This window comes from Triturus cristatus, chromosome 5_1 (genome assembly GCF_964204655.1).
Source record: "Triturus cristatus chromosome 5_1, aTriCri1.1, whole genome shotgun sequence".
Classification (NCBI taxonomy): domain Eukaryota; kingdom Metazoa; phylum Chordata; class Amphibia; order Caudata; family Salamandridae; genus Triturus; species Triturus cristatus.
This window is the reverse complement of record NC_140587.1, coordinates 952,569,333-952,584,147: the sequence shown is the minus strand read 5'-3', so window position 1 is coordinate 952,584,147 and position 14,815 is coordinate 952,569,333. Positions and strand designations below refer to the sequence as shown.

At 40.9% G+C, this 14,815-nt stretch overlaps 1 protein-coding gene across 1 annotated transcript in view; it reads left to right on the top strand.

The window, feature by feature from the left end:
- Nucleotides 1-8,077, top strand: part of SLC6A3 (solute carrier family 6 member 3) — a 506,641-nt gene extending 498,564 nt beyond the window's left edge. Inside the window, exons 14-15 of the mRNA XM_085604173.1 lie at nt 4,043-4,114; nt 8,054-8,077. Coding sequence (XP_085460299.1) covers nt 4,043-4,114; nt 8,054-8,077 — 96 coding nt within the window. The remainder of the gene's footprint in view (nt 1-4,042; nt 4,115-8,053) is intronic.
- The last annotated feature ends 6,738 nt before the right edge of the window (nt 8,078-14,815 follow it).

Genomic DNA, 14,815 nt, shown 5'->3' with positions numbered 1-14,815 from the left:
TGCCCCGATTATTATTATATCTTCTCTATACCTCCTCTGTCATATTCTATTGGCGTTTCTAGTCATGTGTGTCCTCAATGTCTCCGAGCTTGCTCTTGAGTGTCATTTTCATTATCCTCACCTCATTGCTAGCTGATTCTTTTTCCTGGGATTCTAAGTTCCCCATATAACTGGTGAATCTCACTTTCGAGTTGTAGTAGGTCTCATAAATCTTGGTTGAGTTCAAAGTCCGACCTGGAACACCGAATGGTTTATTTGTGGCTTGGTTTGAGTGTAGAACACAGTGAGTTTGGACAGAAAATGTCCCCTGAATGTTAAAAGAAGTGTGCCAATGCCCTAAGTGACTCAATTGCAAGTAATCTGGTATCCTGAATTTATTTTGACCCCGGCACACATAAACGTCTGACTGTGTGCTACAGGTCTAAGCCCAAAACTGAAATTGAAACCCAGAGGCTGGCTCTGAGACCATGGTGGGGTGCAAAACGTGTACCCTTTGCTGGGTACGAGACTAATACCTGCGTCCCTGGCCATGTGCAGGGAGTAGTAGTTGCAGCATACCTGTTTTCAGTGATCAGAAATTGAACGTCTTTTTGCCTGTTCAGTGATATGAACACGATGCCTACACATTCCCTTCAGTAAAGTTCCACTCAAGTGGCATCACCAGACAATGCGATTCCATCCCTGTGTGAATGTTGATTGAGTGTGTTTGTATCTTGTATGGTAGCAAGACCCCATGTTATTTGTGAGTGTGCATGCATACTGTTATCAGTGAGATCAATTTTGGAGTGTCCCTGATCTTACGTAGCACAAGATGGAGAATGTGTTACAACTCCCCACATTGTGGAAGTGGATTCTCTACATTCTTGATGAGGAAGGTGCAACTCTAGATGAATAAATGTGGAGTGAGTGAGACTGGACTGGCTTTTGGAATTCTGTGTCACACTTTTAGCTATGGATTGCTGAGTACTGCCATTTGGTTAAGTCAGCAGAAACAATTACTAGTAAAAGAGAAGTTTCTAGGGGTATAACCTCTTCTTTTGTTTTTGTTTGAGAACTCCATTCTGGGAGGCTGATAATAACCGGGTGCAGAGCTTCATATGCACTTTACTCATGAAGTGGGTACCCCCTCTTGGATTCAGCACCATCACTACCTGCTGTAGGAGCCATTGCATTACACAAACACATGTCTGCACTACAGATGAAAAATGAACTGTGAAAAGAAACCATACAGAGAGCAGATTCATATTCTCAAGCCGAAAATCCAGTCACACACTTCCCAACTTTGTTCCAGTTTGAACTGCTTCGCCACTCAAGGAGGAGAGACGCTGTGTTCCAGGATTGGTATCGCTGATAACGAGGAGGTGAGGGGCCATCGTCTGGTTTTGTAAACCTTGCTGGAAGAAGCTGTGAGCCTGTCAGCGGACCTGGGCCCATCCTGCTATCTGCCATCCTACAGTGTCTGCATAGCCTTGGAGGAGAACGCAGCTGCTGAGCCAGTGTGAGGATCAGTCCAGATGGGGCAAAGGAAATGTGGGAGATTGCAGAGAAGACTTGTGATGTGCCCAGGTTCCCCCAGTCTCACTGCCTGAATGCCAAGTCAATTCTGACTGAGGAGAGGTCATGTCTGACTTGCCAGTGTCAAATGCAAGGTAAAGACTGCCCTATTTGGAGATTGCCATAGAGAGAAATGCAGACATCTTGTTATGACTCTACTTTTGTTGCACTTCAGTGATTACACCAGTGCCACAGACTGAAGGAAGATCATTCCACTGCAAACTCTGGACCAGACTGCTGGAGGGGACTTTGTGGAGATGGTAATGTGCTTCTGCCTGATGGTGAAACTAATGAGGCAGGGTTTCTCAGATGAGCCTCAGGGAGTGTGGCTGCTTAGCCTGTTCCCTATCCACTGGTACACCCACCCTTGGTAATCCCAAGTGTGCACCAACTCAGGTTATTCCATACACCTGAGAGACATTGACTGAACATTTTCCTAACAGAGATTAGTGGAACAATTTATTAAACATTGCTAATCCTGCACGATAACTGAATGGGGGTTAGAACACTCTAGGAAGCATAGTGAGCCTGCACCTGAGCTTTACTTGTGATTACATCCATGTTTTAGTTCTATACTGAACCCTGTAGACCCTTTAGTTCATCTCTGCAGAGTTGCTTATTCAGTGTGTACAGTAATAAGAGAAACAAAGGGCTGGAATTTACATTATAACATCTGTTGTTTGATTGGTTTATTTTTGAGTCTATTTAACCTATGCGTCCTTTCTGAGATACCTTGGACTACTTTTCCAAGGAGTCTAGTGCAGAAAGTGTTTCCTTGCCCCGTTTGTATTGTCGTAGTAGGATGGACTCTCGGGCACCAGTGGAAAATTACTTCAGCCACCATGGTTGGTGCCCAGTAGCCCCTGTTTGCCATGTATGCGTCCCTCTGAACCGGGGTTCACATATGTTATCCCTTTTTTGCTGTGGTTTGGCCAGTTAGCTACTTTTCGTTATCACATTGTGCCATATTACCTCTAATGAGAATATTTTCTTAACTTAGGCCCTGGTCTTACTTGAGGTGTGTGACTCTGGGCAGAGTCAGTCACATATCAGGATGTCTCAAAAAGGCCAATAAGAGCGATGCACATTGACAGTGAGTGTGGGTTTGGCCAGGTCAAAGCAAAGATAGCCTGGTAGAAACTGGCATTGGAAAAAAATAGATGTGAATAGCAAGAGTCATTTCTCAGTGAAAATAGTCATCATGTGGCCATATATCCATCTTAGCCACTGTCGCGTGTGGTCCCACAGGGCTCCTCTTTATCTCCTTAGACACAAGTGCAGGAGGGCTGGGTCCATGCAAGAGTTTTACTAAAGTCACTGACTATGCAAATGTATTCAATTTGCATTCATTGTATGTAAATGTATCTAATGTGAATTTTCTTAAAACCTGGCATGAAGTTGGCCCTCGTGGACCTTTGCTGGACACTCATGTTTTAGATCCACATCCACTGTCATGTGAGTTCATCCAAGGCTCTTTCACCTGAGATGGTTAGTACCTGGACTGTCCAGTGGGGTTCCGGAGGGCTGCCCAAGCTCACATCTTCAAACACTGTCTGTGGCGTTCTGCAAGGCTCCTCCCTCTCTCCTTAGATCTCAACCACAGTAGTTCTTGGTGCTCCTGGTCCTGGTATAGAGTCCAAACTGGACGGATTCAACCAGCAAGTCTTATGCTGGAGATGGTTTCTGATCACAGTGAATCGTCCCAATGTGTACCCGTGTTGTGCTCTAACACTGAGACATATGGCGGCAAGTGCTCCAAGACACGAGCAACAACTTTGTACTAACAATGAGTACAGGGGAGGCTTTTGTCACACAGTGCCCAGATGGTGGTAAATGTGTTCTCCCTATGAACTCAAGTCCAGGCTTCTTAGCATTGCCGCTCCATGTGGCAAATAGGTCCTTATATCATCCAACGACAGCTGAAGATTCAGCTGATGCTGATTATGAGCTGCAGAAATATCTCAAAACTTAGTTCTGGTCTGTATATTTTTTTATATCAGCAGCGCTTTAAATTGGCAGGTACTCTCCGGTACCGAGTACCTGCACTTCTTTAATTTGAAAGGGAAAGTACCTGCACTTCTCAGAACTGCTGCAATACATTTAATGGGGGAGTACCGGCACTTCTCAGGAACAAACAAGTACTCTAAAGAGTAAGTAATTGTACTTCTATATTTCCATTTAAAACATTGGATTTAAGCACCATTTCCAAGTTAAAAAACAACACTGGCAAATTCAACAGGTCTGTGTTTAAAGTGCTAACGCATGCAAAGCGTATATATGCATGCCAGTGTTTGTGTTAGCGAATTGAAACCACACCTATTCTCATCACCAGTGAGTTTCCAGTAAGTGGACGTGTTTTGTCTTTTATTAGTGATAATATTTTACTTTGTAGAACGATAATGACAGCTCATATTCACCATGAAGACAAAGTAGAAATGAATTGAGCTCAGCCGTCACTAACATCATCACCTATATGGTTCTCTTTCAGAAACTCGCGTATGCTATTACACCGGAGAAAGAACATGAGCTGGTGGACAGTGGGGAAGTGCGGCAGTTTACGGTAAGAAAAAAGTGTAATATTGCAGAACCTCATTTATTCTTGCACTGAAAAGTTGTGGTGCATGTTAACAGCACAGAGTTCATTAATATTTGTTTCACATGGAGTACTAGCGTTGAGAAGCATTGCAGGTTGCCTTTACTGGCTTTGGTAATCCTCCATTTTGAAGTGCTATATTAATTTAAACTGCCTCAAGCTTATCTCACTCGTTGGGTTGAGAAGGTCTAAATTCAGTTCAAATGAGGCCTCATTCCAGTGGAAAGCACACTGAAATGTACATATGTGCAATAAATAATTAAAAGGAAGCCTGCATTAGTATTTCTGATGGAACATGCCAATTTTGACTTGATTTTTAGGTCTGGCTGTAATGCTTCAGTGTCAGTTAAGCTGTTCCTATTGTCCGACGGGCTCTCAGAAATGCGCATCTTAGGCAACAGTCTTTTATGTTCATTGGACCGCCAGACTCATAATCTGGCCCTTAGTGTTTTGCAACTGGAATCAACTGCTTAAGTTTTTTTTTTAATTCATTGAATCCATTGCTCATTCAGGCATGCATATTTAACCCCTTCGCCACGGGGCAAATTCCGCCGTGGTGTGAGAGGGGGCGGGGTTGGGCGTGGCGCTCCCGTATTCAGGACGGCCCCCGGCCGTCATAAATCACGGTGGGCATGTGCTCATGACGGCTGTGAGCCGTCCGAACTCCGCCCACTGATTAATTCTCTCGCACAGGCGTGGAATTAATACGCGTGGGCGGAGCGGCAACGTTCGGACGGCTCCTGGCCGTCATGAGCACACGCCTACTGTGACTCATGACGGCCGGGAGCCATCAGGAGCACTCAAGGAGTTAATCATCGCATCACAAATACTAGCATTGTGGCCTTAAAAAAATATTTTTATGTCAGAATATAAAACAGTTCTATCTTGCCACTAATGCTTCACTGAGGGACTGGTTCTGAAAGCCATTTATGGATCTAGGTTGGACCAGGATTTCCATATGGCCTATTCTCCGAATGTAAATGTACACTTGGGAAAAGATTCATTTATAGGTCCAAGTACGTGAGAGTAAGTCTGCTCTCAGGGGCGAGTAATGGAAATGCCAGGGCAGGAATGCCCCATGGAAGCTTGTATAAACCCTCAACCTCACACGTTTGTGCCTATTCACAAAATGTCAATGTCCATTTCGAACCTGGACACAGTATAAATTGTTGTGGAGTAGAGAAAGGGGTTTCTCAATGAGTACAGTATTTGCTGCCTGAAAAAAAGTTAGCTAGTACAATTTTATTTTTAGTTGAAGATTTTCATAAGAGCAGATAATGCAAATCTGTGCTTAATTTGTAAAATAATATTAGCCAGGGTCCTGACCAGGAGGCCGCTGCAGCTTGCACCACCCATTGCCCCATCATCGCTGCCAAAGGCGGTACCAAAGCAACTACTCACCATCTCTCTCGCCTGCAAGTGTGAAAGTTCAGATTATGCCTGTTCCCGAAAGCTAAAGGAACGGTTGGGGAGGCAAGTATTAGTAAATTTTAATATAAATTGTATTAGTAAAGAACTGTTTTTCTGCTCATCTCTAAATTTGATGAGCAACGTCACCATGTGGCAGACTGTCATAAGTGCAGTGTTGCCAATTAAGTGCCGGTACCAAGCACCAGAAACCAATTAAGTGCTGGTGCAGAGCATCAGAAACCACAGGCTCAAATTAAGCACTGATGCAAATAAATATTTGCCAATGAGAAAATAGAATTCACAAAGAAATTACAGTATTACGCCCTGGCGTACTGCAACAGTTTCCAGGAATGCTCATGGAAACTGTTGCCAATTCTGAAATAGTCAGAAATGTATAGTATCATTTTGTGTCACGGTTCTGCCACTTTTTTCGCGCAACCAAGGTGCAAAATTCTAGTCGGGATTTACAAAGCCATGCAAGGGCCAATTTGCATCGCCTTGTGTGAGTTTGAAAAGAAAAGTAATGCAAGGCAGTGTTTCCGTTATGCTGTGCCAGGTAGGCGTTATACATGGGTGTTCTCATGCACTCACCCATGTATTTTGATGCAAACCCAGATTTACTAAAGGCAATAAACCTAGGTTTGCGGCAAAATGGAGCACATACCTGAGAGAGGGATAAAAAGGAGAAATATCTTAATTTCTCCTTGTTACTTTCTGTTTACATGAGTGCTGCATTCTGCAGCATGCAAGAGGAATATGCCTTGTGCAGGAAGGTAAGCCTTCCAGCACAAAAACAATCCTGCCTGTAATGCAGACACCCATGCACCATGGTGCAAGGTTGTCTGCTTTGCTGCTAGGCCGCCTGAAGTGCACAGTTGCAATGAGCGAGCATAAGCTCACCATATCTTAGAAGATATGGTGCATTTCTGGTCTTTCCTTTTCAGGCACCGCAGCACAGCCAGTTCCCTTGCTGTGTTTAGCTGCGTGAAAATTTACTAAATCCTGGCCTTAGTTTAGACGTTCAAATCTAACCAAAGATGTACATTTCTAACCAGATTGGGCCCAGAATAACAACGTTTACCTCTGTTCTTATTTCCTTTGAGTTTAATTTTGTGCACCATCTCACATGGGTCACAATTGCTCTTTTTTCTCCATATGGATAAATCGCATTTGCAATTAAAAAGTCATAAGTTTTATTATTTCTGTCCATCCAGTGCATCAAACTGCACTTCACCAAGAAGCACTCTTGAATTTATTAAATCAAAATCAGCTCACATTCATTTCAGTTTGTGGCGATACTATGGATCTTGTCCTACCATTTTCCGTCATATTTTGACATATAATGCTTATGTAATACATATTAAAGCCAACCCCCATTAATTCTTCAAGTGGTGGAACTGCAGCCGCTTTACCCATACTCCGCTCCTACACGGAGGCAGTAGTATATAAATACAGCTTTGCACCATACCCCATTTCGAAATGGTGCTACGTTCTACTTGAAAATGAGCCACACAAATAATTTTATTTAATCAAGTTTCATGCCCCCTTTCTTTCCAGGCATGCCTTGTTGTGTTCCCTGCCGCGTTTACACGTTGCTTTGGAAATAAAAGGTGTGCATCTGCTTCCTCTGGCAGTGCAACCTTTATATATAATTAGGGCTCTCGGTTTTATGGTATTTGTTTTTGAGATTTCCTTCTGTATTTATCCATTTTTGTTTTTTGGTCATTTTATCTGTATTTATTGGTATTATCTTTGTGCGTAGTATAAAAAATAAAGCTGCAAGGGCTATATTTACATTGCAGAATAGTGCAGCAGTTGTACTGCTACAATTAATTAGGCTTCATTAGGAAATATTTTTTTTATTTTTAACTCCACTGTACAGTTCAATTTGCACATATTTTGATTGAGCACTCATGATTGACAGTAATGAAAATCATCCAAAAGAAAACGTATTTTCCCATATTTAAAAATATATACAGACTGGAAAATAGATGTGTTTTGTCTGTATTTATCCGTAGAAGTCAGTAAAAACGGAAAACTGGGAGCCATATATATAATGTGCTTTCTTGAAAGACATATCCCCTGAATGAAGCAGTCACAGGATCAATGGCTCATCCAAAAAAAAGAACTGAAAAAACCAAAGGTGGGATAGGTGACATCCTGTGGCAATCACAGAACCCACTTTGGGGGCTACCCATGAATTAGGGAGTGGGTGAATTTCTTCTTGGGGCGGGTATTTGATAAACTACTTACCTGAAGTTGCCCTGTTGGCAGTGAAGAGTTTCTGGATCAGACACTTTCCTAGTCCTAGCAGGCCCAACCAGTTACATGAGACATAAATTCATATTTCCTAATGGTTTAAGAGCCTATAGTTAATGGGTACGGTGATATACACTAAATCGGTTTCACTTGATGGTTCAATCAATGAAATACTGGTGAATTTCATTAATCAGTAATACAGTCATTAATCTGTGCACTTCTTTTCCTTTGATCCAGATTCGTCACTGGCTAATGGTTTGAAGGCCTTTGCTGTAAAAAGTAAAAGTCAAGATCGTACCTTGTGAAGAAAGACAACATAACAAAGAGGATGCTTTATCGACAAGTTCAACCAGAAGCTTTTCCTTTACATATTACACCTCTATGCCAAACAAAGGCTTTCCTCTTGAGACTGCCCAGTTTTCATGAAAATATTATTGTGGCTGTTGTGTTGATAACTTTAGCATACCAGGTTACTTTAATGATTTGCCTGATTATAGTGGCCATAATTGGTTTGTGCATACAGCTCACAAGTGGGGGCATCACAAAATGTCTCCCTTACACAAATGCAGAAAAACTGTTAGAAAGCACTGTCTGGAATCTTTGAATTGTACTAAATGGCGGATAGGATGGTGAATGACTGTAAAACATGTTTATTGGGGATTGGGTATTCCCATCAAGCTGTGATATGCCAGTCATTATCTTTGTTTAAACCACATTTGATAGTCCTTGACATATGAATCCAGCACAGCTCTGATGACCTCCTTTTTGATCAGTACTGCATGGCACACTGTAATGGCCTCAGATGCTGGAATCCACTGTAATGCACCATTCAACGGTAACCACAGTTGCTAAATGATGTATGCCAAAGCATAGGGATGTGGTAGACATGTGTTTGGAAAGATAAAAAATGAAACCTTACATGACAAAACGTGTGTTAACAAAATTAACATACGCAATCAGTATATTCTTTGTTAAAGAACTGTTCAAATAAAATGTTTTTCACAATCCTCACACACAAGTCCCTATTAAAAGATGTTGATTGGAGGTAAAGTGTTACAAACTCATTGCACCATTATTAGGTTTGCACTGTTAAGACATCTGTTGAAAACATTGTATTGTGTCATCATCATGTCTCTTTGTGGAAAAGAAATACTCTCTTCAAACCACCACACATCACACACGCCCTGTCCTTTTCAGCACACAACCCGTACTCTTGCATCAGATGCAGACATTCACAATAATGCCCACTTTTCAGCTGGATTGATTCTAAACACCGAAAAGCATAATAGAAACATGCTTTTACACCAATGGTCATAGTGATATAATCAGTGCAGTGAAAGTGCTAAAGCTTGAAGATGGGTAAAACCAAACTATATAATTGCTTGTGTCCACCTCATACACCCACCAACACACACCTCTATATACATAAAATGTGCATCTAATCTATCATTCAGTTTCTTTGTATCAATTTGCTGACATCTCAAAATCACTGCTAGGTTAAGTATTACTGATAAAAACTATAATAATAGTTGCTGACATGGATCAGTAAAGACAAGCCCCACTCAAAGATTACCCGAACAGCAAGGATAAAACCCACCAAATATTGCCTGAACTGTCCCTGACTCTTCTTCCTCACCTTCCTATGAACCCTGTTACAAACACCAACTTGACTTTGGCAGTAGGAAAAGAATACTTATATGTAACGAGTAAATGTATTTCACTGCATTCTGGTAGGTCTTCCTCGAGACACAGAGTGAAACATAGATGTTAGAATCTCTCTTTATGTTGTGATGCTCATTCATGTTATTAAGATTTTTTTGTATTTCGTTTCACTTCTCTTGGGGGCTGAGGTTTTCTGTTTATTAAGGATTTCAAGTGTATGGCTAAACTCAAACAAACCATTCAATTGAGAAACAGGTTTTTCATCATTTGGTGGAGTTAATGTTTTATGTATGGAATCAGTACCTTCAACTACATACCTTTAAATAGTTCTTCTGTTTGCTTACCTTTGGTGCCTGGATGAACGCTGTTCTCATTTTATATTTTTTATTGGACCAAGGTGGATATCAGTGGAAAACACACTTAGTCATTGCTTTTTGTAAAACTTTTTTGGGGGGGTTTGTAATACAAATATCAATGTAATCAAACAATAGCCATGGCACAGTGCAGCTTTAAAACCTGGTTATGTCCCATAAAATGAAATACTATAAAAGGAATCCTTAAAATGTACTAACCATGAAAATTCTTCAGCTAGATAACCGTTTCAGCTGCCCATTAAGTAAATATTTATACATTAGATACAGAATATTGTCTTTCTGTTTCAGAAGCATAGTGTGTGATTTGCTGATGTTACAAGTACCATATTGTTAGCCATGGAGGCATATGATCTACGGGAATTGCAAGATGTTTAAGTTCTAATATATTGAGTCCAGATTCTACTTCCTGTGTAGCATGTTCTATTATCCTTACTTGTCAGCTGATGTCCATTTCAACACATCTGAAGTCCACATCTGAAATGTTTCTGCCAAAACATTCCTGTTTGCCTTTTTTGCCAACACAATTTCCCCAGAATGTATCAATTTGTTTTATTTGCTCTTTTCTTAGGAGGGTAATATCCACTAAACATAGATCAGTCTAGATGTTGAAAGTCTAACTTGTTCTCACCAATACTGCATCAACAACCTCCACTCAAAATATATTTATTGTTGTACACATCCCCCATATGTGCACGCATATACTGAAAACAGTTAATCATTTGAGGCCAAAAATCACTGTTAGAGTGGACCATTTTGTCAACAGGCACTGCATATTCTCTGCCAATGTTACTCCTCTGTTGTCTTAAATAATGCTCTCACTTTTCTACTATTGGACATAAGTGCTCTGCACAGGTTGGATGTGTGCTACAACCATTGCATAGGTCAAAACTTTTTATCGCTATTATTCCATTGTACACAGAAGCCCCGCAAAGCGTAACAATCTACCCTGCCTATAAATGTGTGTAAACAAAGCAGAATGTTTCATTATAAAAGTTCGGATCATAAGGTGGGCTTATTCGAATATGCTGCAGTATTCTGTAGAGGTAACGGGGACATACATCTATTTATCAACATGGGCACAAAGGTCTATTTATATTTTTAGCAACATTGGTGGAAAATGTGTTAGAATAAGTGTTTCCCTGTAGTGAAAGCAATGTCAGTCAAATAAGACCAATCCCATGATCAGCTTAGTCATTAAATCTGAGTCACGCTTCAAGAGCCATGGATTTGCCAAAATGTAGCACTGCAAACCTCTGGGTATGGCCAAGGCTAAACATCTTTCCATCACCTCACAGTACTTGAAACAGTATGGAGTCAGGCCTTAGGTTTCAAGAGCTTTGTCTATAGGCATACTCGCTAATACCAATCACTACTCTCTTCAATAGTGCTTTGCATTTATTCAGAGACATTTGAAATTCAAGCAAATATGTGAAATACCTTTCTAGGCCTCTGATTAGGGATGTCACATTTGTCTCAGATTCTGCAGCCATATTATGACTAACATGACTTCCAAAGTGTTTTAACATTTTTTTTTCTAACCGCTATCAGTGAAGTACTGACTGTAAACACATATGTTCTCAATAATGCATTTAATGTTGACTTAGCCCAGTTTTAATATTGCATTAGTATTCAATATGTATAGCAAGACATTATCTGCATAGAGTGGTATTACTTGTGATGTACCCATAGCAATGTCCCTGGGGTACATGCCTGATCTGTACCAGTTGCATCAACAGTTTCAAGACAAGAACTAATATCCAAGGTGTGACAGGATATCCCTGTCTTGTACCTTGACAAATGGGCCATGTTTCAAAGAGCAGGTTATTAATTTCAACCCTCAGTGTTACTCCATTGTAGGCTAGAAACACCCAATGATTACATTGTCTCCTCGTTCAAAGTGCGGTAACTCTTTTTTCATGTGCTAGCAGTCAACTGTGACAAATGCCTTGTATCCATCCAAACCACCTGTCCCATAATGCCTGTAGTCGCCACGTAAATGTTAAGTTTTCAGAAACTGAAGTCTGATATGTGAAGTGGTATTTGACTGCAAAGGCCCTGAGTCATCACCATGTACTAAAGTATCAAGAAACCAGGCTATATCTTGCAGCAACTATTTTCCCTATTATTTTATCATCAACATTGACCTTCACATTAGCTGTAGGAATCATACAGAAGGGGGCCCGTCCCAGGTTTGTGGAGCATCACAATCCCAGCTTCCCTCAAAGAGTTGGGTGAAACTTGCTTAGTTAAAGTCTCATTGTACATCTTCAAAGGGGATAGGGGTCCATTTGTTCCATGTAGGATTTTGTTTTAGAACTGGACAAGCAGCCCACAACCTTCTGAGGGTTTTTACTGGTATCTAAATTGTTTATCACCCATTTAATAGGAATAGGTTGTGTAATTCATCCTTGTTTTCTACTGTTATTGCTTGGCTATAATGATCTTGTATAAAAGCCTTGTTATCCATGTTGGAACCATGCATTCCTGTTGTGGTTAGAGTTCTGAACAGTATTTTGCAATTCTGTGCTTAATCCAACCTTATCTACTCTTAAAAACCACCTCTTATCCTTTAAAAACTGTAGTAACTCAAAAGTGAAGTCTCCAGCTTTGTTTATCAGCCACACCAGTAATCCTTGCCTTGTCTCCTGCCTTGTGATGCCTTTTAACATAATATCAATAATCATGCTTACCCAAACTCCAACCCCTCAAATAGTTCTTTTGGCCACAATTACACATTTTAATTTCACCTTTTAGCTTGGCCACTATGTTTGAAAGGTCTTATCTTGACCCACAGAAGGTGCAGAGGCATTGACCTCATATATTCATTTTAAAGGCCTCACACTGAACTTAGACATGTCAATTGAATCCATGTTAAGAGGACAATATTGTGTGATCACATATCCTATCTCGCCTTCATGTAGGTTTCAAACCAATCACAGTGACACATCGTTCAATAGTGAACAATCTGTGTAATCCACTCCTGGAAATCTACTTAGTTCAGCATTCAGTAATACAAAATCAATTGGAGAACATGGGCCTCATTTAAAGTATGGCAGTTGTCCTGCTAGTCTGCCTGGTCTGCGGAGGCTATGGCCTGCACTCCCCTTGAATAAGACAGCCCGTCAGATTTAGAGATTCTGCCCGTCTCACTTAGATCTCTGTGCTTCAGATGAGCTGCAGCTGCGGTGGCTCCACTGAAGGAACTGAGCCTTTGCCTAGTGGGTGCGATGTTTGATGCTACAGCCCAGCAAGTAACTCCCAATGCAGGAATTTGATCTTGAAGAACAAAATAACAATGACCAGACACCTGATTTTCCTATCCGCATGGGGCCATTGTGCAATTTCTCTGCTCAGGCCATCCCCCCATACTAAATAGGGCATGGTAACCACCACGTAGTCCCCATGGTCCTGTGATGAACAGTCTATTGGGTCAAGGGTTTCTTGTGGTGAAGCCAGCTAAAGTTCCTATTGCAGACACCCAGCAACCTAACAATAATTGGGGCACAGGAACCATGAGTTTGGTGATGCAGTGCATCTGCTGTTTTACAGCAGACTCACCATTCCACCAATGACTTAATGCCTTATGGAGAGAATAAAATGTAAAGGCTTTAGTAGCCCAGTGAAGTGTTTCTTATGTTCAATAAAATTCAGTATATTTGTGAGAGCAGCGGAAACCCCCTCAAGCACCTGATGGGTGATTCTAGAGCTATCCAAATTGCTGACCTTTATACAACTAAAGACCCCTCTGCAAATTAGGGTGAGGTCAACATATTTTACCAGTATTTCAGCTAGCTGTTCATAAAATCCTCACCGTCATACGTGTTAAGGAGCACACCATTTCCTCATCTATTGTACTCATCACCCTTAATATCTGTCATATGCACCCTTAACAATATCACAACTCTGAGAGGAGTTTTAGAAGTAACCCACAGTACGACTCCCCTTGCTGATGAAGTAAGGGTGGAGCAACAGTGTGACCCCTCCATCTGATTTCCGAATCAATTTAACATGTTCCATGTGTAAGATGTGCTTCTTGAAACATTGAAATTTTTACATGTCTCCTATCTCAGAAGGAACATATTTTGTGCCTCTGTAATATGCCATTGATACGCTTAACATTCCAGGAAATAATTCCAAGTTCACCCATAAGTACCATTAAGCTATATTTCCCCAAGCATACATCTATTATTTATGGCCTATGTGAGGAACTTTACCACTTCCACCATTCCATTATTTGCACAAGAAACATTTGTCTCTCCCCACATATGGCTCACCTTCCTCAGCTGAGAGTTAACACACCAGCGAATATCAAATCACCACCCAATCACCAAACCAGTTAACTTTATTGAGCAGATCACAGAGTACTGTAATTGCCAAAGCCACCGGTGCACTTTCCCCATCCTCGACCAAAGAACTATAGAAGTAGTAGCCCCTGGGTCTTGGTAATCAAGAGCAATATGCATAGCAAAACGTAATCATCTATTTCCTCTTACATCTCATTAAGATGAATGAAAATATGGAAGAGAGCCAAAATTAAATCATTTTAGAGCTGCTGTCATTATTGTAACAAATATAAAGAAGTATACAAAGGTGAACCCCTCTTCAACTCTGTCTGTTTTTCTACAAAAACCCAACTCTACTCTCTACCACAGGGTGCTAATTTGCCCCCTGTCACTATGAAGTGAAGGGACTCCAACACCTGGTCAAAAAATATCTCTTACCCTTGATATCTATTTATACTCTGACTGGGGGAGGAGTAAAAGTGCATATGGTATCGTTTTATGCTGTGAAGAGTTCAATTGACGTCCTCAAGTGTTCTGCATTTTTGAAAGCTCCAGCCAAAATCTGGGTAGAAAACAATCTGAGCTCCACTCAAGTTTATTTTACCTTCTTTGATGGTAGCTGGTAACATCAAAGCTTTATATTTAAATCTCTGCAAACAAATCCTAATAACGTATGTGAA